The sequence below is a fragment of the Somniosus microcephalus genome, chromosome 30 (assembly GCF_052327205.1).
Source record: "Somniosus microcephalus isolate GS21.2 chromosome 30, FLI_Smic_1.0, whole genome shotgun sequence".
Classification (NCBI taxonomy): Eukaryota; Metazoa; Chordata; class Chondrichthyes; order Squaliformes; family Somniosidae; genus Somniosus; species Somniosus microcephalus.
This window is the reverse complement of record NC_141016.1, coordinates 29,154,812-29,180,803: the sequence shown is the minus strand read 5'-3', so window position 1 is coordinate 29,180,803 and position 25,992 is coordinate 29,154,812. Positions and strand designations below refer to the sequence as shown.

The following is a 25,992-nucleotide window of genomic DNA, read 5'->3' as shown; positions in this document are numbered from 1 at the left end:
CGGCCCAGACCCCGATAGAATGCGCCCCCTTATGGAGCTCCCCCTCCCCCACTGCCAGAAAGCACTGAAGAGATGCCTGGGGTTTTTCTCTTACTATGCTCAGTGGGTGCCCAACTATGCGGATAAAGCCCGACCCCTCATCAAGTCCGCCTCCTTCCCCCTGACAGCAGAGGCCTGTGCAGCCTTCACTCTCATAAAAGGAGACATTGCGAAGGCCACAATGCATGCTGTGGATGAGTCCCTTCCTTTTCAAGTGGAGAGCGACGCATCCGACTTTGCCCTAGCTGCAACCCTTAACCAGGCGGGGAGACCCGTGGCCTTTTTCTCAAGGACCCTCCAGGGCCCCGAGATTCGACACTCCTCTGTCGAAAAGGAGGCCCAGGCCATTGTGGAAGCCGTGCGACATTGGCGGCATTACCTGGCCGGAAAACGATTTACCCTGCTCACTGACCAGCGTTCAGTGGCTTTTATGTTTCATAATAAGCAGCGGGGCAAAATCAAGAATGACAAGATCTTAAGGTGGAGAATCGAACTCTCCACCTACAATTACGATATCTTGTACCGGCCCGGGAAACTCAATGAGCCCCCAGATGCCCTATCACGTGGTACGTGCGCCAACGCGCAGGTTGATAGGCTACAGACCCTCCACAATGACCTCTGCCACCCGGGGGTCACCAGGTTCTTCCATTTTATCAAATCCCGTAACCTGCCCTACTCCATCGAGGAGGTCAGGACCATGACCAGGAACTGCCAGATCTGTGCCGAGTGCAAGCCGCATTTTTATAGGCCAGACAGAGCGAGCCTGATCAAAGCCACGCGCCCCTTCGAGCGGCTGAGCATCGATTTTAAAGGGCCCCTCCCCTCCTCTGACCGCAATGTGTACTTCCTCAATATAATTGATGAGTACTCCCGTTTCCCGTTTGCCATCCCTTGCTCGGACATGACCAGTACCACGGTCATTAAATGTCTGAATGACCTCTTCGCGTTGTTCGGTTTCCCTAGCTATATCCATAGCGACAGGGGCTCATCTTTTATGAGCGACGAACTTCAGCAGTACCTGCTCGCGAGAGGCATTGCTACAAGCAGGACCACCAGCTACAACCCCCGGGGTAACGGCCAGGTGGAAAGGGAGAATGCGACAGTCTGGAAGGCAGTCCTTTTAAACTTAAAATCTAAGGGCCTTCCGACCTCCCGCTGGCAGGAGGTCCTCCCTGCGGCGCTCCATTCCATTCGGTCGCTGCTCTGTACACCCACCAATGCCACTCCTCACGAGAGAATGTTCTCCTTCCCCAGGAAGTCCACGTCGGGGATTTCGCTACCAACATGGCTGACTTCTCCAGGTCCCGTCCTACTGCGGAAGCACGTGAGGACCCATAAGGCGGACCCCCTGGTCGAGAGGGTGAGCCTCCTCCACGCCAACCCGCAGTATGCTTACGTGGTGTACCCGGACGGGCGGGAGGACACAGTCTCCATTCGAGACCTCGCACCTGCAGGTGCTCCTGAAACACCCTCTTCGCCACCCACCGCTACTCCTGCCTACCCCCAGGACACAGTCCCCGCACGAGACCTCGCACCTTCGGGTGCCTCTGAGAGACCACCATCGCTACCTCCCATTACCCATGCTCTGACCCCTGTAGACGGCATGCAGCAGCCCCAGGGTCCGCCACCTGCTACACCTCCTCTGAACGAGACACCGGGTTCACCGTTGGATGCTGCACCATCACCGCCGCTGCTGCGACGCTCAGGACGGCTTACAAGGCCTCCTGATAGACTTCAGTACACGAATTTTTAGTGCACTTCACCCCGCCGGACTCAATTCTAAACAAGGGGTGAATGTGGTAAACCACTGTTGTTAGTATTGTTGTTCACTGTTAGTACTGTTGTTCACTCTTGCATATTGTTGTACTTGTCTGTGCATGCCTCAGCTGACTCCGCCCCTGGCTCCACCCTCATGGCTGGGTATAAAGGTCGCTGCTCAGAAGCCTCCGGCCCTTTTGGATACCAGGCAACCACAAGAGGCATGCTCTGTTCTTTGGTAATAAAAGCCTGTTTATTACTTTCTCAATCTCCAGTCTTTTGTAGCAATTGATAGTGCATCAATAATTGAATGGTGAAACAGGCTCAAGGGGCTGAAGGGCCTTCTCCAGTTCCTATGTTCCAATATAGTTTTTTTTAAAATTGAGATTGAGATGTTCGCAGCGCAGGACAAATCTGCTCCACAATCTAGAATCTCGTGCTGCAGAATTGAATTGCAGGAATTGGTCTGGACAAGCAGAATTTAGGGGACCTGATTATAAGTAGGTTAAACCATATCTAAATTTTATCATAAACCATTAGGGGTTGACACCTAATTTTGTTGGATAAAAAGCCTGAAGCCCTGGAGCAAATTTCTAAATATTTTTATATTTTTAAGCCTGTCTTTGCTTGTGCAAAATTTCTGGCTGAATGATGAGCATTTTTCATAGAATCATACAATAGTACAGCACAGAAGGAGGCAATTCGGCCCATCGAGTCTGCGTCAGCTTTTTTGAAGAGTAATCCAGCTAGTCTCACTCCCCCGCTCTTTCCCCATATTCCTGCAATTTTTTCTCCTTTTAAGTATTTATCCAATTCCCTTTTGATGGCTACTATTGACTCTGCCTCCACCGCCCTATCAGGCACTGCATTCAAAATTCTAACCACTCGTTGCGTAAAAAAGTTTTCCTCACGTCGCCTCTGGTTCTTTTGCCAATCACCTTAAATCTGTGCCCTCTGGTTATCGACCCTTCAGCCATTGGAAACAGTTTCTCTTTATTTACTCTATCCCTTCATGATTTTAAACACCTCTATCCAATCTCCTCTTTGCTTTCTCTGCTCCAAGGAGAACAACCCCAGCTTGTCTAGTCTATCCACGTAACTATATTCCCTCATAGAATCATAGAATAGAATCATCGAATAGAATCATCGAATAGTACAGCACAGAAGCAGGCCATTCGGCTAATCAAGCTAATCGGAAGCAGCATGCTATAGGCAGGGCTAAGCAACCCCCCAATCAATGGATCAGATCAAAGCTCTGCAGTCCTGCCACATCCAGTCGTGAATGGTGGTGGACCATTAAACAACTAACGGGAGGAGGAGGCTCCATGAATATCCCCATCCTCAATGATGGCGGAGCCCAGCACGAGTGCAAAAGACAAGGCTGAAGCGTTTGCAACCATCTTCACTCAGAAGTGCCAAGTGGATGATCCATATCGGCCTATTCTCGAGGTCCCCACCATCACAGAAGCCAGTCTTCAGCCAATTCGATTCACTCCATGTGATATCAAGAAACGGCTGAGCGCACTGGATACAGCAAAGGCTGTGGGCCCCGACAACACCCCAGCTGTCGTGCGGAAGACTTGTGCTCCAGAACTAGCCGCACCACTAGCCAAGCTGTTCCAGTACAGTTACAACACTGGCATCTATCCGACAATGTGGAAAACTGCCCAGATGTGTCCTGTCCACAAAAAGCAGGACAAATCCAATCCGGCCAATTACCGCCCCATCAGTCTACTCAATCATCAGCAAAGTGATGGAAGGTATCATCGACAGTGCTATCAAGCAGCACTTACTCACCAATAACCTGCTCACTGATGCCCAGTTTGGGTTCCGCCAAGACCACTCGGCTCCCGATCTCATTGCAGCCTTGGTCCAAACATGGACAAAGGAGCTGAATTCCAGGGGTGAGGTGAGAGTGACTGCCCTCAACATCAAGGCAGCATTTGACCAAGTGTGGCATCAAGGAGCCCTAGTAAAACTGAAGTCAATGGTAATCAGGGGGAAAATGCTCCACTGGCTGGAGTCATACCAGGAAGATGGTTGAGGTGATTGAAGGTCAATCATCACAGCCCAGGACTTCGCTGCAGGAGTTCCTCAGGGCAGTGTCCTCGGCCCAACCATCTTCAGCTGCTTCATCAATGACCTTCCCTCCAACATAAGGTCAGAAATGGGGATGTTCGCAGACTGCACAGTGTTCAGCGCCATTTACAACTCCTCAGATAATGAAGCAGTCCATGCCCACATGCAACAAGACCGGGACCAAGTTCAGGCTTGGGCTGATAAGTGGCAGGTAACATTCGTGCCACAGAAGTGCCAGGCAATGACTATCTCCAACAAGTGAGAGTCTAACCACCGCCCCTTGACATTCAACGGCATTACCATCGCCGAATCCCCCACCATCAACATCCTGGGGGTCACCATTGACCAGAAACTTAACGGGACCAGCCACATAAATACTGTGGCAACAAGAGCAGGTCAGAGGCTGGGTATTCTGCGGCGAGTGTCTCACCTCCTGACTCCCCAAAGCCTTTCCACCATCTACAAGGCACGCGTTTCCAGAGTGCAGAAAGTGCAATGTTAATTTGTTTCTCAGTGTTGTACTCAGTACATGGGGTGAATTTTTGAATTTTGTTCTTATTGAGAGGAATGTTGGGAGCAGAATAGTTTCCCACCTTCTGGTGCTCAGTATGAATTTCAAGCATTTCAACTGAGATGTAACATCAGTACGGTGCATCATAGAACTCACTTCAACCTGACCCAACAAAGTGCCTGAACCTCACCCTCACCCTTACTGTAACTCAACAGTCATAGAATGGTTACAACACAGAAGGAGGCCATTTGGCCCGTTGAGCCTATGCCGGCTCTCTGCAAGAGCAGTTCATCTGGTCCCACTCACCCGCCCTTTCCCCGTAGCCCTGCAAATTTTTTCCCTTCAGGTACTTATCCAATTCCCTTTTGAAAGCCACGATTGAATCTGCCTCCACCACCCTTTCAGGCAGTGCATTCCAGATCCTATTCACTCGCTGCATAAAAAAGTTTTTCCTCGTGTCGCCTTTGGTTCTTCTACCAGTCAATTTAAATCTGTGTCCTTCTGCCAATGGGAACAGTTTCTCTCTATCTACTCTGCCAAGACCCCTCATGATTTTGAACACCTCTATCAAATATCCTCTCAACCTTCTCTGCTCTAAGGAGAACAAACCCAACTTCTCCAGTCTATCCATGTAACTAAAGCCTCTCATCCCTGGAACCATTCTTGTAAATCTTTTCTGCACCCTCTCTAAGATCTTCACATCCTTCCTAAAGCGCAGTGCCCAGAATTGGACACAATACTCCAGTTGAGGCCGAACCAGTGTTTTATAAAGGTTCATCATAACTTCCTTGCTTTTGTACTCTATACCTCTATTTATGAAGCCCAGGATCTCATATGCTTTTTAAAATCGCTTTCTCAACCTGCCCTGCCACCTTCAACGATTTGTGCCCATATATCCCCAGGTCTCTCTGTTCATGCACCCCCTTTAGAATTGTATCCTTTAGTTTGTATTGCCTCTCCTTGTTCTTTCCACCAAAATGTATCACTTTGCACTTTTCTGCGTTAAATTTCATCTGCCACGTGCCCGCCCATTCCACCAGCCTGTCTATGTCCTCTTGAAGTCTATCACTATACTCCCCACTGTTCACTATACTTCCAAGTTTTGTGTCATCTGCAAATTTTTAAATTGTGCCCTGTACACCCAAGTCTAAGTCATTAATATATATCAAGAAAAGCAGTGGTCCTAGTACCGACCCCTGGGGAACACCACTGTGTACCTTCCTCCAGTCCGAAAAACAACCGTTCATCACTACTCTGTTTCCTGTCACTAAGCCAATTTCATATCCATGCTGCCACTGTCCCTTTTATTCCATGGACTTCAACTTTGCTGGCAAGCCTATTATGTGGCACTTTATCAAATGCCTTTTGGAAGCCCATATACACCACATTAACCGCATTTCCCTCATCAACTCTCTCTCTTACCTCATCAAAAAACTCAATCAAGTTAGTTAAACACAATCTGCCTTTAACAAATCTGTGCTGGCTTTCCTTAATTAATCCACACTTAACCAAGTAACTGTTAATTTTGTCCCAGATTATCGTTTCTAAAAGCTTCCCCACTACCGAGGTTAAACTGACTGGCCTGTAGTTGCTGGGTTTATCCTTACATCCTTTTTTGAACAAGGGTGTAACATTTGCAATTCTCCAGTCCTCTGGCACCACCCCCGTATCCAAGGAGGATTGGAAGATTATGGCCAGTACCTCTGCAATTCCCACCTTTGCTTCCCTCAGCATCCTAGGATGCATCCCATCCGGTCCTGGTGACTTATCAACTTTAAGTACAGACAGCCTTTCTAGTACCTCCTTTATCAATTTTTATCCCATCCAGTATCTCAACTACCTCCTCTTTCACTATGACTTTGGCAGCATCTTCTTCCTTGGTAAAGACAGATGCAAAGTACTCATTTAGTACCTCAGCCATGCCCTCTGCCTCCATGCGTAAGTCTCCATTTTGGTCCTTAATCGGTCCACCCCTCCTCTTACTACCTGTTTGAATATTTATATGCCTATAGAAGACTTTTGGATTCCCTTTTATCTTAGCTGCCAATCTATTCTCGTACTCTCTTTTTGCCCCTCTTATTTCCCTTTTCACTTCCTCTCTGAACTTTCTATAGTCAGCCTGGTTCTCACTTGTATTCTCAACCTGACATCCGCTGACATCCGTCATATCCCCCCCCCCCCTTTTTCTGCTTCATCTTTCTCTCTCTTTCATCATCCAGGGAGCTCTGGCTTTGGTTGCCCTACCTTTCCCCCTCATGGGAATGTACCTTGACTGTACCCGAACCCACTGAAATTGGCCTTCCTCCAATTAAGTATTTTTACTCTAGATTGCTCCCTGTCCTTTTCCATAGCTAATCTAAACCTTATGATACTGTGATCACTGTTCCCTAAATGTTCCTCCACTGACACTTGCTCCACTTGACCCACTTCATTCCCCAGAACCAGATCCAGCAATGCCTCCTTCCTTGTTGGGCCGGAAACGCACCAATCAAGAAAGTTCTCCTGAACATACTTCAGAAATTCTTCCCCCTCTCTGCCCTTTACACTATTCTATCCCAGTCTATATTAGGATAGTTGAAGTCCCCCATTTTCACTACTCTATAGTTCTTGCACCACACTCTAATTTCCCTGCAAATTTGCTCCTCTATATCCTTCCCACTAGTTGGCAGCCTATACAATACACCTAGTAGTGTAATGGCACCTCTATTGTTTCTCAACTCTAACCAAAAAGATTCTGTCCTTGACCCCACCAGGACATCCTTTCTCTCCAGCATTGTAATATTTTCCTTAATCAGTACTGCCACCCCACCTCCTTTCTTTCCTTCCCTACCTTTCCTGAACACCTTATATTCAGGAATATTTAGTACCCAATCCTGCCCTTTTTTAAGCCAGGTCTCCGCTATTGCCACAACATCATATTCCCATGTGTCTATTTGCACCTGCAGCTCACCAACCTTATTTACCACACTTAGTGCATTCACACACATGCACTGTAAACCTATCTTAGACCTTCTTGTATTCTCTTTTAGTCTGACCCCACCTAATACCGTACTATTTCTTACTCTAGTGCTATCTGTTTCTCCCAATCCTTTGTGCACCTTGTTTCTCCTTTCGAATGCTACATCCTGGTGCCCATCCCTTTGCCAAATTATTTTAAACCCTCCCCAACAGCACTAGCATGGCACAAGATGTGCATTCCACGGTGCCGAGGTGCCCTGCCATGCCTCTACTTAATAGACTAGTAAGTAACTTAACAGAAATAAACTTAAGACTTAAACAAAAAAGTCTGACATTCTCAGCTAGCCATTCTTGGGGTTAATTTGCTAGGATAACACATGATCAATATTGATAGAAGTATCCCAAAAGGTGTCATGCTTTTTGTTTATGCCAAGACATAATTAGGAAGCACTTTGAGAAAAGAATGTAATTTTCAGAGTGAAATATGTGGTGCCATTGGCGACTGTGTGGTTGTTCTGGTATTATCTATAGAGCCATTTGCCACTTAGTGAGATCCATTTTAAAGAGTGTTTTCATTGTTGGCCTAACTAATGTTTTTTAGACTAATTATTGTTGGAGTGCTGAGTCTAGAAGGTTTCAGTAACAGGACCCGTGGTTTCTCATAAGCTTTGTGAATCAGAAGTTTTTAGAAGAGGCTGCAGGTTACTGTGGTGCTTCATGAAATGCCTGCTGGGACAACCAAAGTGCTTGAAGACCTGATTCCAAAATGGACATCCTCTCATGTTTTGGAGATGTCATGCCAATAAATAGATTTTGTTTTTTTTTGAAGGAGGAGGGTTTAAAAGATTGCCCAGACAGCCTTTGGACATACAATCATAATTATGACCTACAGATCCTTTACTATTTAAGATTTACTTCCAACCTTGTGACCACACATTAAGAAAAGTGCTTGTATAAAAATCTTATTCAGCGGCTGTTGTCTTACTGTCAGAACAATTCAGTCCAGAGTTAGAAGGAAGAGAAGAGTTTGTAGAAAATGGGGTAACCAAAGTAACAACTTGCATTTATATAGCACCTTTATTGTAGAAAAATATTCCACGGTGTTTTTCCCAGAATCATAAGGTAAGGTCCATCAAACAACATGAATGAAAATTCATACATAAAAATGTTCTCACTGAGATATCTTCCACTGCTTTCCTTCCTCAGCCTCTGTATCGAGCAAAATCTCATCCTCGGTGATTTCAATTCATCATGTTCTGTCTCCTCTGAGTTCACTGCTCTCCTATCCTCCCTTAATCTCTCCCTCCATGTAAACTCCCCAACCCATTTTCACGGCCACCTCCTCGACCTTGCCATCTCACGTGGCCTCACTACTCCCATCGTGGCAATCACAGATCAGGCCACCTTTGATTACTTGCTTAAATTGCTCTCCACCCATATCCCCCTTCCCTCTCCCAGCCCGACTTCCCTCTGTGTCCACCCTGGAAAAAACTCTCTCCCAACTCACTTACAACTGCACTTTCAAAATCCCAACTGTCCAGCCTTTGGCCCTCCATTCACCACGACATTTCCGCAGCTACCGATCTACTCGAGCACACCCTCACCTCCACCGTTGATGCCCTAGTCCCCATTAAAACCATTACTCTCTCTCACCCTGGCCATTCCCCCTGGTACGGCTCTCATCTCTGTTCCCTTAAGTCCAAGGGACGCAGACTTGAACGGATATGGCGGACAACTGGTTTAGCCATTCACCGCCAGATCTGGCTGGACCACATAAAGCACTATCGGGCCCTGCTCTCGTCTGCCAAAACTGCTCACTGTCCCAGAATCATCCTGGAATGCAAAGATAACCCCCAGCTTCTTTTCTCTACTGTAAACCATCTTTTTAACCCCCTCTCCCCTGTCTCCTCCACCCTCACCTCCAACAAGTGTGAGGAGCTCATGGACCTCATTATGGTACAACAACAACAACTTGTATTGATATAGCACCTTTAACATAGTAAAATATCTCAAGGCGCTTTACAGGAGCATTATCAAACAAAATCTGACACCAAGCTACATAAAGGAGATATTTGGACAGGTGACCAAACACTTGGTCAAAGAGGTAGGTTGTAAGGAACGTCTTAAAGGAGGAAAGAGAGGTAGAGAGGTTTAGGGAGGCAATTCCAGAGCTTAGAGCTGAAGGCACGACTGCCATTGGTGGAGCGATTAAAATCGGGGATACGCAAGAGGCCAGAATTGGAGGAACACAGAGATCGCGGCGGGTTGTGGAGCTGGAGAAGGTTGCAGGCATAGGGAGGGGGCAAGATTTCCACAGAGGAGTGACATGAGTCAACTTCCTGGGCACTGGTCTTTTAAAATAGTTTGAGAGATTTTGCAGAGTACGTGTTTATCCATGTAACTAAGATGGATAATGAGTACAGCAATACTACTTCCACATAATAGACGTTTGGTGCAGTGCGAACGTTGCAAAATTCGGATATTAGGTTTCACAGATATAAGTAATGTTGGGACTTTCCTTGCTTTCAGTTTTCACTTCTGAAGAGAGGTCCACACCTGAATTGTTAACCTGTCTTTTCTCACTTGAAGTGCTCGTCAGTTCTGTTGTGGTTTTACTTTAGATTTCCAGTATCTGCAGTTTCTTTTAATTTTATAAAATAATTTTTTCTTTTTTATTGTTACTTCAATTGAAATGTTTCTTTATGTGGTAGCAGTAGTGAGCACATCATATGGACACAGGCCCTGCAGGTCCAGGGTTCGTAATGGATTTATCACTTTGTCCACACCTCGCTTGTGAGCTGTCACAATCTTTCCTTATGTGCTGTGGATTTAATTACACTCATATTTCACATTCTGGAGGGACTCTGCAGCTTTTGATTTGTCATTCGGAGGAGTAACATGCAGTAGTGGAAGTTTGTCTGATAGCTGTGTAATGTGAATGCAAACCTCCGGGATGAGGGACTTCAGTTATGAGGAGAGGTTGGAAAAGTTCGGGCTGTTCTCCTTGGAACAGAGAAGGTTAAGAGGTGACCTAATCGAGGTTTTCAAGATGATGAGAGGTTTTGATGGAGTAGATCGAGAAAAACTATTCCCTCTGGCGAGTGGGTCAATAACCAGAGGTCAGGGATTCAAAATCATTGGCTAAAGATCTCGAGGGGAGATGATAATTTTTTTCACTCAGAGTTGTGGGGATCGGGAACGCTCGACCGGAAAAGGTGGAGGAAGCTGATTCCATCAATAATTTTAAAAGGGAGTTGGACGGGTTCTTGTGGATGAGGAACTCACAGGGTTACGGACAGAAAGCGGGGATGTGGGATTCAGCACGACTGGTCTTTCAAAGAGCCAGCACAGGCCCGACGGGCCGAATGGCCTCCTTCTGTGCTGTCAGTTTCTATGATTCTATGAAACCCCAGGAAACATCTGCTTGAAAATATTCATTGTGTTCAGATTAACCTTTTATTTAAAGCAGCTGCAGTTGTTATTTGATGTTTTAAATGTCTGAAGAACCATAGCACCACACTCCCGAAATACTGTACTTATGGATCAGCATTGGAATTTTGGCGAGATAGTCGGTTGCCCTTTCAAGTGTATGATGCCCAAGCGTTTGTTTTATGGACAGGACTGGAAAGAACAACTCTTTTCTCCTTGCAATTGTGGATAAGCTAAAAGGTCACTTACCATTAATGGTTGTTTTGGTTTCCAGTGTTCCTAGCCCTAACTGCAGAATTTGATTGCGATTTATTAAGTGCAGATCCTGCATGCGTTGAGTTAATCTGGAGTATGCCACATGTTTGCCATGCATCCATAATTGGGATATATTTTCGTAGTGCCAAAGTCCAGGTATTAAAATGATAGCGTAGAATTTGCTGGCAGGAATGGTTATTGCAGGAGATCTGGCTGACGTTTAGCTCCAGGCCTTTCCCATCAGAAGTTTGTCAAGCTAGGTGAGCAGCTGTCTGCACAGCGGGCTGCCTGTGAGACATAAGTACACAGAATCGAGACTTTAAAGCACTGCAGCAACCACTTGCAGGTTTCCTTTTTGACGAATCTTAGAAAGCCACACTGATGAGTGCCACTGCAACGCGACACTATACAGTTACTTTACACGAGTCTTTTTGTTGTTGTTAAAAGAAAATAATTACTTTTAAGCTTTTCAAATGGCTTGTCATCAGATACTGGCATCTTTTCCGAGGTAGTGAGTGGTGTGCATGGCTGTTGATGAAAGCTCACATACCCGAGTAATTGGATATTATTCAAGATTAGCGATACTTTGTTAACGGACACTGTTTCACAAATGAGCATGCACAATAACAGCTGCTAATTGTGAAGGAGGTTCAGTGTCTGCAGAGAGGAAGTCATTTCTGAAGCTTCAGTACAACTTTATAGGATTTTAATTAATCCACATTACTGAGGTGGTAATGTCAGTATTTACGAGCATGCACAGCTCACAGGGTTCCCATTTGTGAAAGAAACAGTGCCAGTTAACCGAGTATTGTGAATCTTCAGTAATATCCAATTAAGTACACACCTCATGCAGTCCCTCTTCCCCTTTTTATTGTGATGTAAATAATCTGTACTTGCATATTTCTGTCCTTCGATACTCCCTGTTGGTGCAAGGATCAGGGGTAATTCTGGTATCCAGAGTGGCTTTCAAATCAGCAGTGCTCACCCTTCTATTAGAATCTGCATGAGTTCACTTCACAGAGTTGAAGGTGTTTATTCTGTGTATGGGAACTGATGTGCAGGCTCAATAATCTTTCTAGCTCCAGATACCATCTTCCAATTGATAAAAGGAAGCTTTTTGGGTTTCCCCATGACTAGACCACAGTTACACTGAACCATGCTAAAGCCTGGCGAACCTGGTCAACAGCACTGCTGCTCAAGATGCCAATCATTGTTAACTAATGTATTAAAAAAATTCTCCAAATGAGGCTGGGCTATCAAAGTGGCTCTGGCCTCTCGCCGAGGACGTCAGACAGGCACCATTTGTTGCCCACCCAAAATCAAAATCCACCCCTATGTGGTTCCTGGCTTAGGGAGTGAAAACCAGACCGGATAGGCCAGCTTGTGTGTTAACTACCAGCTCCTCGCAGTTTGCAAAAGGAATCTTTGTTCGAGTTGGCTGTTGACTCGTGCAGTTCTCATTCGCAGATACTATCCATTGCAGTTTGTTGTATAGCATTGCTCTTGATTTATAAAAACCTATTTACTTCCCTTTGAGCACTCTGTTTTAGAACATGTCACCACAAGAGCAATGTAAGCCACAGGGTAAGAAAAGGTGACAAATACTCCAGTGTATGGTTGCCGTGTGGTTGTTGTACTGGACTAGTAACACAGAGGTTATGAGTTCAAATCCTACTGTAGCAAACTGTGATGTTTAATTCAAAAAAACTGGTCATTTGTGGGCTGGCACCAGAAAATGGCATTTTGTCATTAAAAATAAACCCAACTGGGTCAATAATATCCTTCCGAGATAGTAACTTTCAAAATGGAATTGGATATATACTTGAAAAGGAGAAATTTGCAGGGCTATGGGGAAAGAGCAGTGGAGTGGGATTAATTGGAAAGCTCGTTCAAAGAGCTGGCACAGGCACGATGGGCCGAATGGCCGCCTCCTGTGCTGTAAGATTCTATGAGGGATGGACCTCCCTCCCCTACCCAGTCTGGCCTACATGTGATTCCAGTCCACACTATGTGGCTGACTCTTAATGACCTCAAGGCAACTAAGGAAAGGCATTATATACTGTCTTGCCAGTGTCACCCTGATCTGAAGAACAGATATAAAGAAAATTGTAATCTGGTCATAGAGACAATAAAAAGCTCATGGGTTGCAGTGCTGTTTCAGATCTTATTTTACTTCCATTAAGTTGCAGTTCAAACATAATACAGTTCTGTTTTGTGCTATAGCCATTGCTGTTCCTGCTTTTCCCAAGATGATGCTGTGGAAGTAAGCTTCCCAAAGGCCCAGTTTGTTCAGGTTCTCTGTTACTGCAATACAAATGAGAAGGTCCCAGGTTTAATAACCTTGGACCATTTGTTGTATGGAAGGTGCTATTGTTGTTGAAGGCTGAAGTAAGATTTGTGTCATTTGTGATCAATGAGAGAGGACTCCTTGTCAACAACAACTTGTATTTATATAGCGCCTTTAACCTAGTAAAATGTCCCAAGGCGCTTCATAGGAGTATTATAAGACAAAAAAATTTGACACTGAGCCACATAAGGAGAAATTAGGGTAGGTGACTAAAAGCTTGGTCAAAGAGGTAGGTTTTAAGAAGTGTCTTAAAGGAGGAGAGAGGTAACGAGGCAGAGAGGTATAGGGAGGGAATTCCAGAGCTTGAGGCCCAGGCAACAGAAGGCACGGCCGCCAATGGTTGTCCAACTGAATGCATTTCAGAAGCAGACTGTTTACACCTTGTATTGTGACCCATAGATTCTTGTTCTGGTAACAGGACAAGGCTGTTAAATGATGTGAGTACAGGAGGCAGGGAGAGATAAAAAATAGAATGTTTTGATATGTTGTCATGCTCCACTGGAAATGTGGCTTGAGCAAAACTCCAGAGTTAAGCTTTAGTTGGTGCCTTTCACAATATCTGTGTTTTCCTTCCAACTGCTCCATTTTGTTGTTTAAATATGAAAAATATATTTATCTTACATGATGCAACCTTCATTTTGCAGAGACTCTGTGAATCTGTAATCAAAAAAAGATTAAAGGGACATCTGAATGGGCTTGTAATGATTTCCATAAGGCTAGTCTATTGGTACTGAAATATCTGTAGATTTTCATTGTATTTGTTTTTAGCTTAGTTGCCCAGTTTATTGCAGGCCTTGGTGTATTGGATATGTACCAATAGTTATTCAACACTTCCCTATTTTCACCTTTTCAAAACTATTGAAACCATTTGTACTTGGTTTGCCTTTCCCTTGTATAGGGCCATTTGTTTTAAAGGTGTTCCATGTGTCTAGACATACAGGCCTAGAAATTGGGTTTTGGCTTAGCCAGGGCTTTAGCGCCGGAAATTAGTGCCGGCGCTAAGTCCCCTGCGCGCGCCAAAAATTCAGTGGCGCCGCGCCCAAACGGCTGCCGGCGCTACTGAAGGGTCTTAGCGCCTGGAAAAGGGCGCTAACTGCCGTTTCGCGCCGCAATTCCGGCGCTGCGGCACCCGATGCGGTGCGGCAGGCTGGGGAAGTGCAGGCCTCCTCCTTCTGTTAAGGAGGAGCTGCCTGCACCCGGCCGCGGCCCGCGCAAATCTGCTTAAAAATGAGCCCGGCACCTCGGACAAGTGCCGGGCTTGCATCTGTTCCGGGGGGGGGGGGGGGTGGGGGAGAGAAGTCCGGGGAGGGAGCTGCGGGCCGGCGGGAAAGCGGCCGGCCGCCGCGGGGCCTTTAATGCGCCGGCGCTAACTGCAGTAAGGCACCTCTGACAAAACGCTGGTTGCGGCTGCCACGGGCGAGGCGGCCGCAACTCAATTTTGGAGTTCGGGCGGGTTACCACGGCAACTGGGACGCTGCGCACACCGATGACGTCATCGGTGCTGGCGCAGCGCTACCGGAGCAACGCCGATTTAGGGCCCCAGGGAATTTCACTACTGGCCATAACTCCGGCGCAAGGCCCTCTAGCGCCTCAAATGAGGTGCTAAGGCTACTGAATTTTCAGCCGACAATGTTTAGGTTATTGTCTGAGGTTGAAGATATACTGCATTAGTGAAAGGAACGTTATTCCAATTTGAACCTAGTGGCTGAAAAAACATTGATTTTCACCAAATAAAGCATTAGTTTAATCGTCAACTGTAAATAACAAAGGAGAACTCCGGTGTCAGATTTAATAAACTTCAAAAGTGCTTTCTCCTTTTACAGATCTTCTCCATTTGCTCTGAATGAAAAGTTTTATTAATATCACAATGTTCTTCCTTTTCATCTTCCAGCATTACAGTAAATTTCTGACAGAAACAACTTACCAACTTTACTTTAACATGCCTCCCAATGCTATTGGAGAGTGGGGGGTGGGGGTGGGGGCAGTGGTCAGTTCAGGGCAGGGGACTCCTTTGGAAAGAAATACTGACATCCGCTCCAAGAAGCTTGGGCTAATGGCGAATCACATGGACATTGTCATAACAGCACTGAAATTAAAACTGTTTGAAAGGGACTGTGTCTATTCTGATTACCCCCACCGATAACTTGGTTATTTTGAGGATGCTTTATTCAAAAAAAAATCCGTTGCAGTTTGTAATCGTACTCCTATGTTGTACAGGGCCGTGGTGAGACCACACCTTGAGTATTGTGTGCAGTTTTGGTCGCCTTATCTGAGGAAGGATGTTCTTGCCATGGAGGGAGTGCAGCGAAGATTCACCAGACTGATACCTGGGATGGCAGGAATGACGTATGAAGAGAGATTGGGTCGATTGGGCTTATATTCGCTAGAGTTTAGAAGAATGAGAGGGGATCTCATTGAAACTTATAAAATTCTAACAGGACTAGGCAGACTAGATGCAGGAAGGATGTTCCCGATGGCGGGGGAGTCCAGAACCAGGGGTCACAGTCTAAGGATAAGGGGTAAGCCATTTAGGACAGAGATGAGGAGGAATTTCTTCACCCAGAGAGTGGTGAACCTGTGGAATTCTCTGCCACAGAAGGCAGTTGAGGCCAATTCATTAAATATATTGTGTCCCTACGGGGAGTAAGCATTCCATTGTACTAGTTACATATGGCAAATAAAATTGAATTGAATTGATATATTTCTCAAAGCTAAAGGGATCAAGGGATATGGGGAGAAAGCAGGGACAGGGTACTGAATTTGGATGATCAGCCATGATCTCATTAAATGGCGGAGCAGGCTCGAGGGGCCGAATGGCCTACTCCTGCTCCTATCTTCTATGTTTCTTTATTTCTGTCCAAGACTTGTTGCTGTCCTTTGCATTTTGTAAGAGATACTGTTACTAATTCAATGGGAAAGTGATCCAGTAACTACTTTTAAATAAAAACTTCCATACAACAATCTTCCTAGTGGAACGTTGAATATTGCTATTTTACAAGTTCTTCATTCCTCTTTAAGGAATTTTAGAGTTACAAAATACTCAGTGAGGCCTGCAATCATGTTGTTTATAATTTAAATGACGAACAAGATTACAGAATGATCCCTTTTTGCATGAGCTGTATTGTAAAACCCATGTTATTCACCAAGTCTTGTTAAAGAGGAATTTGATTGGCCAAATTGAATGGGATAAATGGCAGCATTTCTCGAATGAGCACAACGGTTTCAACTCGCTGTTATATCACAAGCTCATGTCATATGTTTGATTGCATGTTTGAATGAGCTTGTGAGGTAGATTAAAGCACTTGATTTTTTTATCAGTTGTGTTAATTGTACTTAAGTGGTGTACAGTGGTGTTAATTGTATGCAGATAGTGGGAATTAATTGGACTCTCGCTCTCATATATATGGTAGAAAGCTGGGGAAGGGGTGCACAGTATGTAATGTGTGTCTCTGTAAATAAAGGCTTGTAAATACTGTAACTAAATTCTAGGCTGTAGTGTTCTATCCTTCACCACCTGGCTATCTGACTTTTATAAATTGCCTGTATTTCCACTGTGAAACACACTGGAATGTTCACTGGTGCTATGTTAACACATGGGCTTGTAAAACCCACAGTCTGATTTGCATACCTGCAGTCATTACTTCACAATGAAGACTGTCAACATAAAAGAACACAGCAAAAAGCAGGATCACAAGAACAACCTCAAAACTGCCAAAAGGGAAAATTATACAGTAAATCATTTATGTAAGATTGTCTGATCTTCAACAATTTATTTATGCTGCAATGAGTGATTTGCCTCTGTCACTCTGTAACTCACTTGGAAGAAACATGCAAAAGAAGACTGGAATAAGCAACGCTCACCATTTTTAAAATTTTCCTTCATTGGGATTGTCCATTGTCATCTCGGCAAGTTTCACCGAGCGGGTACAGCTGAGTTTAAAAACTGAACAGTTGTGTTGTGTCATTCTTGCCCAGCACGTTGCTGTTCTGTATTAATATATCTTACAAATCCTACTCGCTGTTCTTCTGACTCGAACGCTTGCACAGGGTCATTTTCCAATTACTTGCTATGTGCAAGTGCTTCTCGTTGATTTCATTAGATTCTTTCTGCATTTGATTGCACTGAATCTTATAGGAAGACTTCAACCAGAAGAGTGCAGTATTGCTACTCATTGAAGTGGTGTGCAAATTATTGTGTTATAGTTACCATATTGAACAAATAGTGACTATTCCCCTTGGAGGGAGGTTAGCAGTATCTGCACTTAATTTGGCTTGAAGATATTGGCGCAGATGTTCCGATCGCAGGCCTCCCCCGGGCAGAGGACTGCGATCTGGAAAAATCTGCGCCCTTACCTGAGGGCTCCCGGGATGCATACACTTCCGCTCCTGGGCCTCTCCAAACACCAAGTGTGCAGGGCCCACGTATCCCAGAGGCGCAGGCAGTTTGCAGCGTCCCTGGGATCATGTGGGCCATGGGGAGCCAATCAAAGAAGGGAATCTCCCTTCATACACTTGACAGGAAGACCTATCAAATATATGAATGGAGATCACCCCAAAAACACTGTAAAACATTAAATACATTTTTTTTTAAATCACATTTTTAAAATGACTTGAAATTACAATAAATTAACTATTTTAAACAAAAATTTAAATTTTGAAAAAATAATTAAAGTTTTTTACGGGGCTAAAAATAAACTTACCTTTTTTTAAAAAGTATTTTTAATAAATCAGTGAAAATTTTTTGAAAACTTTTTCAACTCTTATCCTGGTAAAAGCAGGCCTTACGTCTGCTTTTACCAGGTGCAAGAATTGTAAAGGTTTTCTGCGGGCGGAGGGTCTCCAAAAAACGGAACTATCCGCCCGCAGAGCCCTTCTCCCGGGCAGCCGGAGGATCTGTCAAGTGCTTTCTTGACCGATCGGAAATGCCGGTTTCCAGCGCATGCGCTGTGCATGCCTGAAACCGGCATTTCCGATGTCCCTACGGGTGAGTACACAGCGCGTACCCACCTGTAGGGATCGGAATATCTGGGCCGATATGCCTTGTGATGGGCAATTGGAACTGAACCAATCCATGTCATTTAGCCCATCAAGTCTATTCCTGTCACAAACATGGACATTTTACATCAACTTATCCCATTTTGTGGGGCAACATTCTGTAAAGTTGCTTCCTGACCACCAAAACTAGCGAAGTGAAAATGAGGAATGTCAGTCTCCCCTTAACTGTGGAGGCTTTGTCTCTGGGAGTGGTAGCCTTGAATTTGCTTACATAACTGCAGCAACCATGCTGGTGCAACTCCCATTTTGTACTTCCAAGATACCAAAAGAACAGTGATGTTGATTTTTTTTTTGTCATGGTGCTCTGGCACAGGCATGATGGGTTGAATTGGCCTCCTTCTGTGCTGTATGATTCTATGATGGTCACTCGGGCCTGGTATACTTGTGCCATGGTGTTTTGCTGACACTTTCTTTGCCTTCCCTTCTTCAACAGGGTGTCTGCCGGTTGCCAGATGATAGTGATGGCAGTGAGTATCCATTCAGGAGAATTGACATTAGGTGAGTTATATACGTAATATTTAACAGCTCTCAAAGTCACTTAGAATGGTTGCTACTCCTCCAAAATATGTCTATTTGATCAGTCTGGTCAGAACCCCAAGGTAATAATATGATTTGATATGAAGACACTATTTTTCAGAAAGTATTTTGGAAACTGCTGTTTGGTGAAGCAGGTAGATCTGTGAGCTCTTTTTTCCTGACTAGCTTTTCTTTAGTGATTTGCTTATGTAATTGTTAATCATTTCACTCTGCAATCTCAGGAAAAAGCAGTTAGGAACCATTTTAGATCTAAATTGACTGCAGGTGGAGACTTCACCTCACTGCAGGAAAATAGTGCGCAGAGCAAGTTAATAGAGAGGCCATAATATTCTCCACTATCATTTGGTAAATTATAAAACAAAATTCCTTGTGTTTGTGAAGTGTCTTAGAATGAATTTTCTACATTAAAAGTAGAATATATCATCTGGTGAATATCACTTTCTTGGCAAATAATATGATCTAATCAGAGCTACCTGTCTGTTGCTGTCCACCGTGACACATTTATTGGTAAAATAGTAGCAAGTAATCATTAACTTTGAATGTCACTATTCTATTGCCCATGTTTTCGCTGCTGATTCCTGCTTGTAACTCCTTAACTTGGTTGTTTTCTCTCCCACTTGGATTGGACTGATTCCACAACCTGTTGCCCCTTACTCTTGGCATTCTAAATCCATAGAATCCTAGTTTATAGCACAAAACAAGGCCATTGAGCTCATCCTGTCTGTGCCAGCCCATTCCAAAACTAGTCCCATTGCCGTGCTCTCTGCCCGTAGCCCTATGTTTTTCTGTGCTTCAAATATTTATCCAATTTTCCCTTAAAAGACACAATATTCTCTGCCTCAAATACAAACTGTGGCAAACATTCCACGCTCCAGCAATCCTCTGCATAAGAACATTTCTCGTTGCCTCTCCCTTCAGTCTGTTAGTGACATTTAAATTGATGACCATTTGTCATTGGATTCCCAACCAGAGGCACTAGCCTTTCCTTATACACCCTATCAAAATCCTGAATCATTTTTAAAACACTATTAAATCTTCTCTTAGCCTTTACTGCTGCATTGGAAATAATTCCAGTATCTCAAGTCTCTCCTCTATAGATTCGCATCCCTGGCATCAACCTGGTGAATTGACATTATATGCTCTTCATGGCTTTCATCTCTCTTCCATAACGGGGTACTCTAACCATTCCTCATACCATTGCTACTTCTTTATTCTATGCTCCTTATTTATTAAACCCAAAATGCTATTAGCCTTTATTATGGCTTTATCTTTATTTGTGGAGAATTAAATATTTGAACCCCTAAGTCATTTTGTTTATCCGCATCCGTCAGCATCTTTTTGTTGAGTGTGTACTCTCATTCCTTGTTTTTCCTCCCAGAATGTATTACCTCACACTTCTCCGCGTTAAATTGTACCTGCCATCTGTCTGCCCATTCCATTAAGCTGTTTGTCTTCCTGAAGTCTTTTACAGCCCTCCTTGTTGTTTGCCAAACTCCCTACTTTAGTAATAACAACAGAAAATGCTGGAAACACTCAGCAGGCCAGGCAGCATCCGTGGAGAGAGAACCAGAGTTAATGTTTCAGGTCTGGGACCCTTCATCAGAACTGGAAAAAGCTGGAGATGTAACAGATATTAAGCAGGTGCAGAGACAGGGAGAAGGAGGGGTGGGAGGGGCGGAAGGAATTGAAGGAACATACTTTGCTGAGGTAAGAGGCGGGAAAGATAAAATGTTGCAAATAGGGATGGCAAAATCATACAGCATGAAAATTGGGAGCAGGGGTTATAGTTTGAAATTGTTGAACACAATGTTGAGTCCAGAAGGCTGTAAAGTGCCTAATCGAAAGATGAGGTGCTGTTCCTCGAGCTTACATTGAGCTTCATTGGAACAGTGTAAGAGGCCGAGGACAGAGAGGTCAGAGTGGGAGTGGAGCGGAGAATTAAAGTGACAGGTGACCGGAAGCTCAGGGTCACCCTTACCGACTGAACGGAGGTGTTCCGCAAAGCGGTCACCCAATCTGCGTTTGGTCTCCCCAATGTAGAGGAGACCGCATCATGAGCAGCGAATACAGTATACTAGATTGCAAGAAGTACAAGTAAATCCGCCACCTCCAACGTGATCCCACCACCAAACGCATCTTCCCCTCACCTCCCCTTTCAGCATTCCGAAGGGACCGCTCCCTCCGCGACACCCTGGTCCACTCCTCAATCACCCCTAACAGCTCTTCCCCTTTGCCCGGCACCTTCCTGTGCAAGCGCAGGAGATGCAACACATGCCCTTTTACCTCCACCCTTCCCACTGTCCAGGGCCCCAAACACCCCTTCCAGGTGAAACAGCGATTTACTTGTACTTCTTGCAATTTAGTATACTGTATTCGCTGCTCACAATGTGGTCTCCTCTACATTGGGGAGAGCAAACGCAGATTGGGTGACCGCTTTGCGGAACACCTCCGTTCAGTCCGTAAGGGTGACCCTGAGCTTCCGGTCGCCTGTCACTTTAATTCTCCGCTCCACTCCCACTCTGATCTCTCTGTCCTCGGTCTCTTACACTGTTCCAATGAAGTTCACCGTAAGCTCGAGGAACAGCACCTCATCTTTCGATTAGGCACTTTACAGCCTTCTGGACTCAACATTGTGTTCAACAATTTCAAACTATAACCCCTGTTCCCAATTTTCATGCTGTATGATTTTGCCATCCCCATTTGCAACATTTTATCTTTCCTGCCTCTTGCCTCAGCATAGTATGTTCCTTCCTCCCTTCCCCTCCCCTCCCTCTCCCTGTCTCTGCACCTGCTTAATATCTGTTACATCTCCAGCTTTTTCCAGTTCTGATGAAGGGTCCCAGACCTGAAACGATAACTCTGTTTCTCTCTCCTCGATGCTGCCTGGCCTGCTGAGTGTTTCCAGCATTTTCTGTTATTTTGGATTTCCAGCATCCGCAGTATTTTGCTATTATATCCCTACTTTAGTGTTGTTTGTTCCGATTTTCTTCCCTTGGCACCTGAAGGTGGTGACTCTTTAGCAGCTGGTGTTGCTGATGAATATAGGTATAAAACTGTGAATTTAGTACTAATTCATCCTTAAATGTGGGCAGTTTTCTCTTGTTCTGGTCGCCTAGGTTGAGACTACAGGAAACTTTTTTTTATCCGGCACGGACAGGACTGATGTGGTGCCGGTTCATCAAAAATTCCGGATAACCGAAAGCTATAGTAAAAGATACGGAGCTGAGAGCTCCGTATAAAGCAACAAACCCTGTTGCAACAGGTTCAGAACAGTGGCCACAAGTTGCAAGCGTCTCTGTAGCTTAGCAACAGCTGCAGCCACACCCTTGCACAGCAACAGATGGAGGAAGGCAAGTAATAAAACTTACCTGAACCTACTCCTGAATTTTGCCGGTTAACCATGATTTCCGGTTATTTAGGTGCCGGTAAATCGAAAGTTTCCTGTACCATAAGTCCTTTTTACAAGAAGCTATACAGCCAGCAGAGAGAAGTAATTTTGATGTAATCAGTATGAACTGGATTTAAAGGCCCATCAGAAAAATTATTTTGGTCTATAAGGGCCCAGTAGGATCTATGAAGACCCTGGGCTTCAGCAGGAAGGCAAACTCAAAGGGAGCGGGTCTGGAGATCGAGATATAATCCCATAGCCTTTATTTTATACATGCACTCCCTTCAAATGTGGTTTCCGTGAATTTACCCTATAATTCCATCCTAGACAGCCAAATTCTGCCCCTCGTAAATTCTTAACATGAGCCCCAAGAACTCAGTGGGTGAATGCAAGTCATAGTGTGATGCCGAGTCTTCCAGGTAAAGAAGATCCGGATTTAATTTCCGAATCTGTGTTCAGTTCGTTGGGGCAGTAACGGGGCACTACAATTGGTCTCGGTTAAGGGTCCTGGGTTAAGGAGTGGAAAATCTACTGAGGGCCGCCCATTCCTGCTGGAAAATGTGGATGACAGTGGAGAGACAGGATCTGGCTGAGTCTTGATGTCCTCCCACTTTGTTAAATGTCCTGCCAGTACTAATTATCAAGATTATGTGAACAGTGGTTATTTGGATGTGGTGCAAGATGGTTGCTGGAATCTATGGAATTGTAGCTCAGCATTAGTTACTGCCTTCAGAAGAACAAGGGAGGTGGGGGTGAGGAGGGGCTGGGTGGGATTGCTAACAAAGCAATACACAATACTATATTAAACTAGCATGGAACTGAATTTAAATAAATTGAAGTTTGGGGACCAAGAAAACATGTTGAAGGTTCTTCATTTGATACCAGAACGCTTGAAGATGGCTTTTCCTCCTTGCAATTAATAATTCACAATTAGTAATCGCTATGACTAGAACACATTGCTCAATTGTTCCTGACTCGGCATCTGATTCTGCTTACTTTGTGTCTTCAAGTAGCCACTCAAATAACAGATTGATGGTGGTCTTGTAGTTGTGGCCTGGACCTCCTAGCAGGAGATGCCTTGCATGTGTGGCTTGTAAGAGAAGTAAAGAAATGAAAATATTAACCTGATGTTGCCAGCTACACTGTAGTTTATGAGACAATAAAAACCAAGTGTACCGGCAGTGTGCCAGGGCCACAGGTCAAACCATTTAGCAGTAACGCACAAGGGTTTTTTGTGTTTTTTAGATGATTCTATTATTTCATAAATACAAGATAAATTACACTGAATAGGGAATTTACTGGAATATAAGCCAGAGTGCCACAAGGATAATGGAATCCATAAGCCTGAAGGATGAGTAAAGCACCAAATACCACCAAAGCTGCCTCCACTAGAGTCGCTAGGTCAAAATCCTGGAACCCCCCCTACCGATCAGCACTGTGGGAGCACCTTCACCACACTGATTGCAGCGGATCAAGAAGAAGGCACGCCACCACCTTCTCAAGGGCAGCTAGGGATGGGCAATAAATATTGGCCTTACCAGCGATGCCCACATCCCGAGAATGAATAATTAAAAAAAAAAAGAAGTTTGGCTTCTCTTCCGTGCTAAATACCCTTCTTCCTCAACAACTTAGCTCTCTCGGGTCGAAGACATTTATGCTGCTCCACACCTGGGGACCCTTCTAGCAACCATGAAACAGTATACAAGAAAAAGCTGCCGTCTGAATGACGATCCCTCGATCTCCTCCAATCTCGCTGTCTCCATTGCAGCCTTTTTTTTGTCTTTCTCTATTTTATTGCTACTATGGCCACTGCTCTATGAACTTTCCTTCTAAGCTCCAAATATGCTGATTTACACACCGTCTCCTTTCTCCATCCAATTGTGTTGTGATCATCAGTCATTGCAGTCTCCTACTCTTAACTCATTTTTTCCCAGGGACTTTTACCTCTGAACTCCTTCCCTTCCTCGGGCTTTTAAAACCCAAACGCAGCATTACCTAATGACTAGCCTTTGCTTTGCCTTGTCCTCTCTCCCTGTATTAAACGTTGGTAGTATCCTGTACCATGAGTCTTGGCTCATCAGCTACATTTCTGACAAAGAAAGTCTCTGAATGTTCACTTTTTCCTTCTTTCACTCAGTGGAGCTTATTTGGAAACATTCTCTTTAAATTCTCTGATTTGCCTGCCTTTTTTCTACATAACTGTCAGGAAACATTAACAAAATTATCTGTTTAACATCAGAGTGTGCTCCATTATTTTATAAAAGAAACGGTATTTGGAAACTCATTGCTTTGGTTAATATCTCCAGGCTGGAACCTATTTTTGTATTACCCAAGTGCATCAATTCAGTAGAACTTCCACATCAATATTAAGACTCTCCTTAAAACCGACCTTTTTGACTAAGCTTTAAGTCACCTGTCCGAATATTTCCTCCTTTGGTTCGGTGCCGGTTTCTGTTTGATTACACTCCTGTGAAGCACCTTGGGGCGTTTTCCTGCGTTAAAGGTGCTATATAAATGCACGTGTTTGTTCAGCTCGATCAACACGACATGCGGTGTAAGTCCAGCGTTGATTCTGTCCCTTGTATTGCCTCGTTCCACAAGATGCAGTTTTGTCACTATATGTGTTGTGGGCACGCACTGCACTGTGGGGGACTGTCTGTCTGCCTCCCCGATTCTCCGGTATATCCCGCACTGAATTCCCCACTGCTTTGCTTTGGACGATGTCACAGGCTTTTGTAGCAGTACGTGCATTGCCTGCTGTCGTGTTGCCCATTGGAGAAGCTAATCGTCAAAGCCTTTGCCAGGTTCTGAGTATTGGGGGAAGCCTCAGGTGAGGGAAGGTTCGGGGGCAGCACCCACAGACGAGGGCAGGGGCGATGTTCAACTGCAGCTTTCCGAGCCTGACCCATACGAACAGTGACAGACAGGTAAAGACCCTCTGGTCCATCGAGCCTGTCTCACCCAATTGCCATACCTTGTGTATCACAACATATACACCCAAAACCATGTGATCTCCTGGGAGAGGCGAAAAAACAGGTTAAAAAACCCAGGCCAATTTGGGGAGGGGGTGGAAATCTGGGAAATTCCTACCCGACCCATCTAGGCGATCAAAACTAGCCCAGGAGATCGCTCGGGCCCTGCAGGCCCCAGCCAGAAACAGGTCCAGCTCTCGCTTCAACGAATTCAGCGAGTCCGCATCCACCGCATGAGACAGCAGCCTGTTCCAGAGTTCCACTATTCTCTGGGAAAAGAACCACCTGACATCTGACCTATCCCTGGCCTTATACAACTTAAACATGTGACCCCTGGTCCTCCCATGCCTGTTTAATTGGAACAAACTGGAACACAATCTATTCCCTTCATTATCTTCTAAACCTCAATCAGATCACCCCATAGTCTGCGCTCCTCTAAAGTGTAGAGTCCCAACTCTTTTAGCCTATCTTGATAACTAAGATGCTTTAGACTGGGAATTGGTCTAGTGGCCCTCCTATGCACTCTTTCCAAAGCCTTAATATCACCCACCATGTGAGACCACCAAAACTGGACACAGTATTCCAAGTGCAGCCTGACTAAGTTCTTGTCTGAGCACATTGACTATGTTGCTGTCGATAATCAAATAACCTGGAATTCTCTACC

General features: G+C 44.8%; 1 protein-coding gene across 1 annotated transcript in view; it reads left to right on the top strand.

The window, feature by feature from the left end:
* Positions 1–25,992, top strand: part of polb (polymerase (DNA directed), beta) — a 195,468-nt gene that overhangs the window by 139,435 nt on the left and 30,041 nt on the right. Inside the window, exon 12 of the mRNA XM_085971302.1 lies at positions 18,865–18,929. Within this exon, the coding sequence (XP_085827428.1) occupies positions 18,865–18,929 (65 nt within the window). The remainder of the gene's footprint in view (positions 1–18,864; positions 18,930–25,992) is intronic.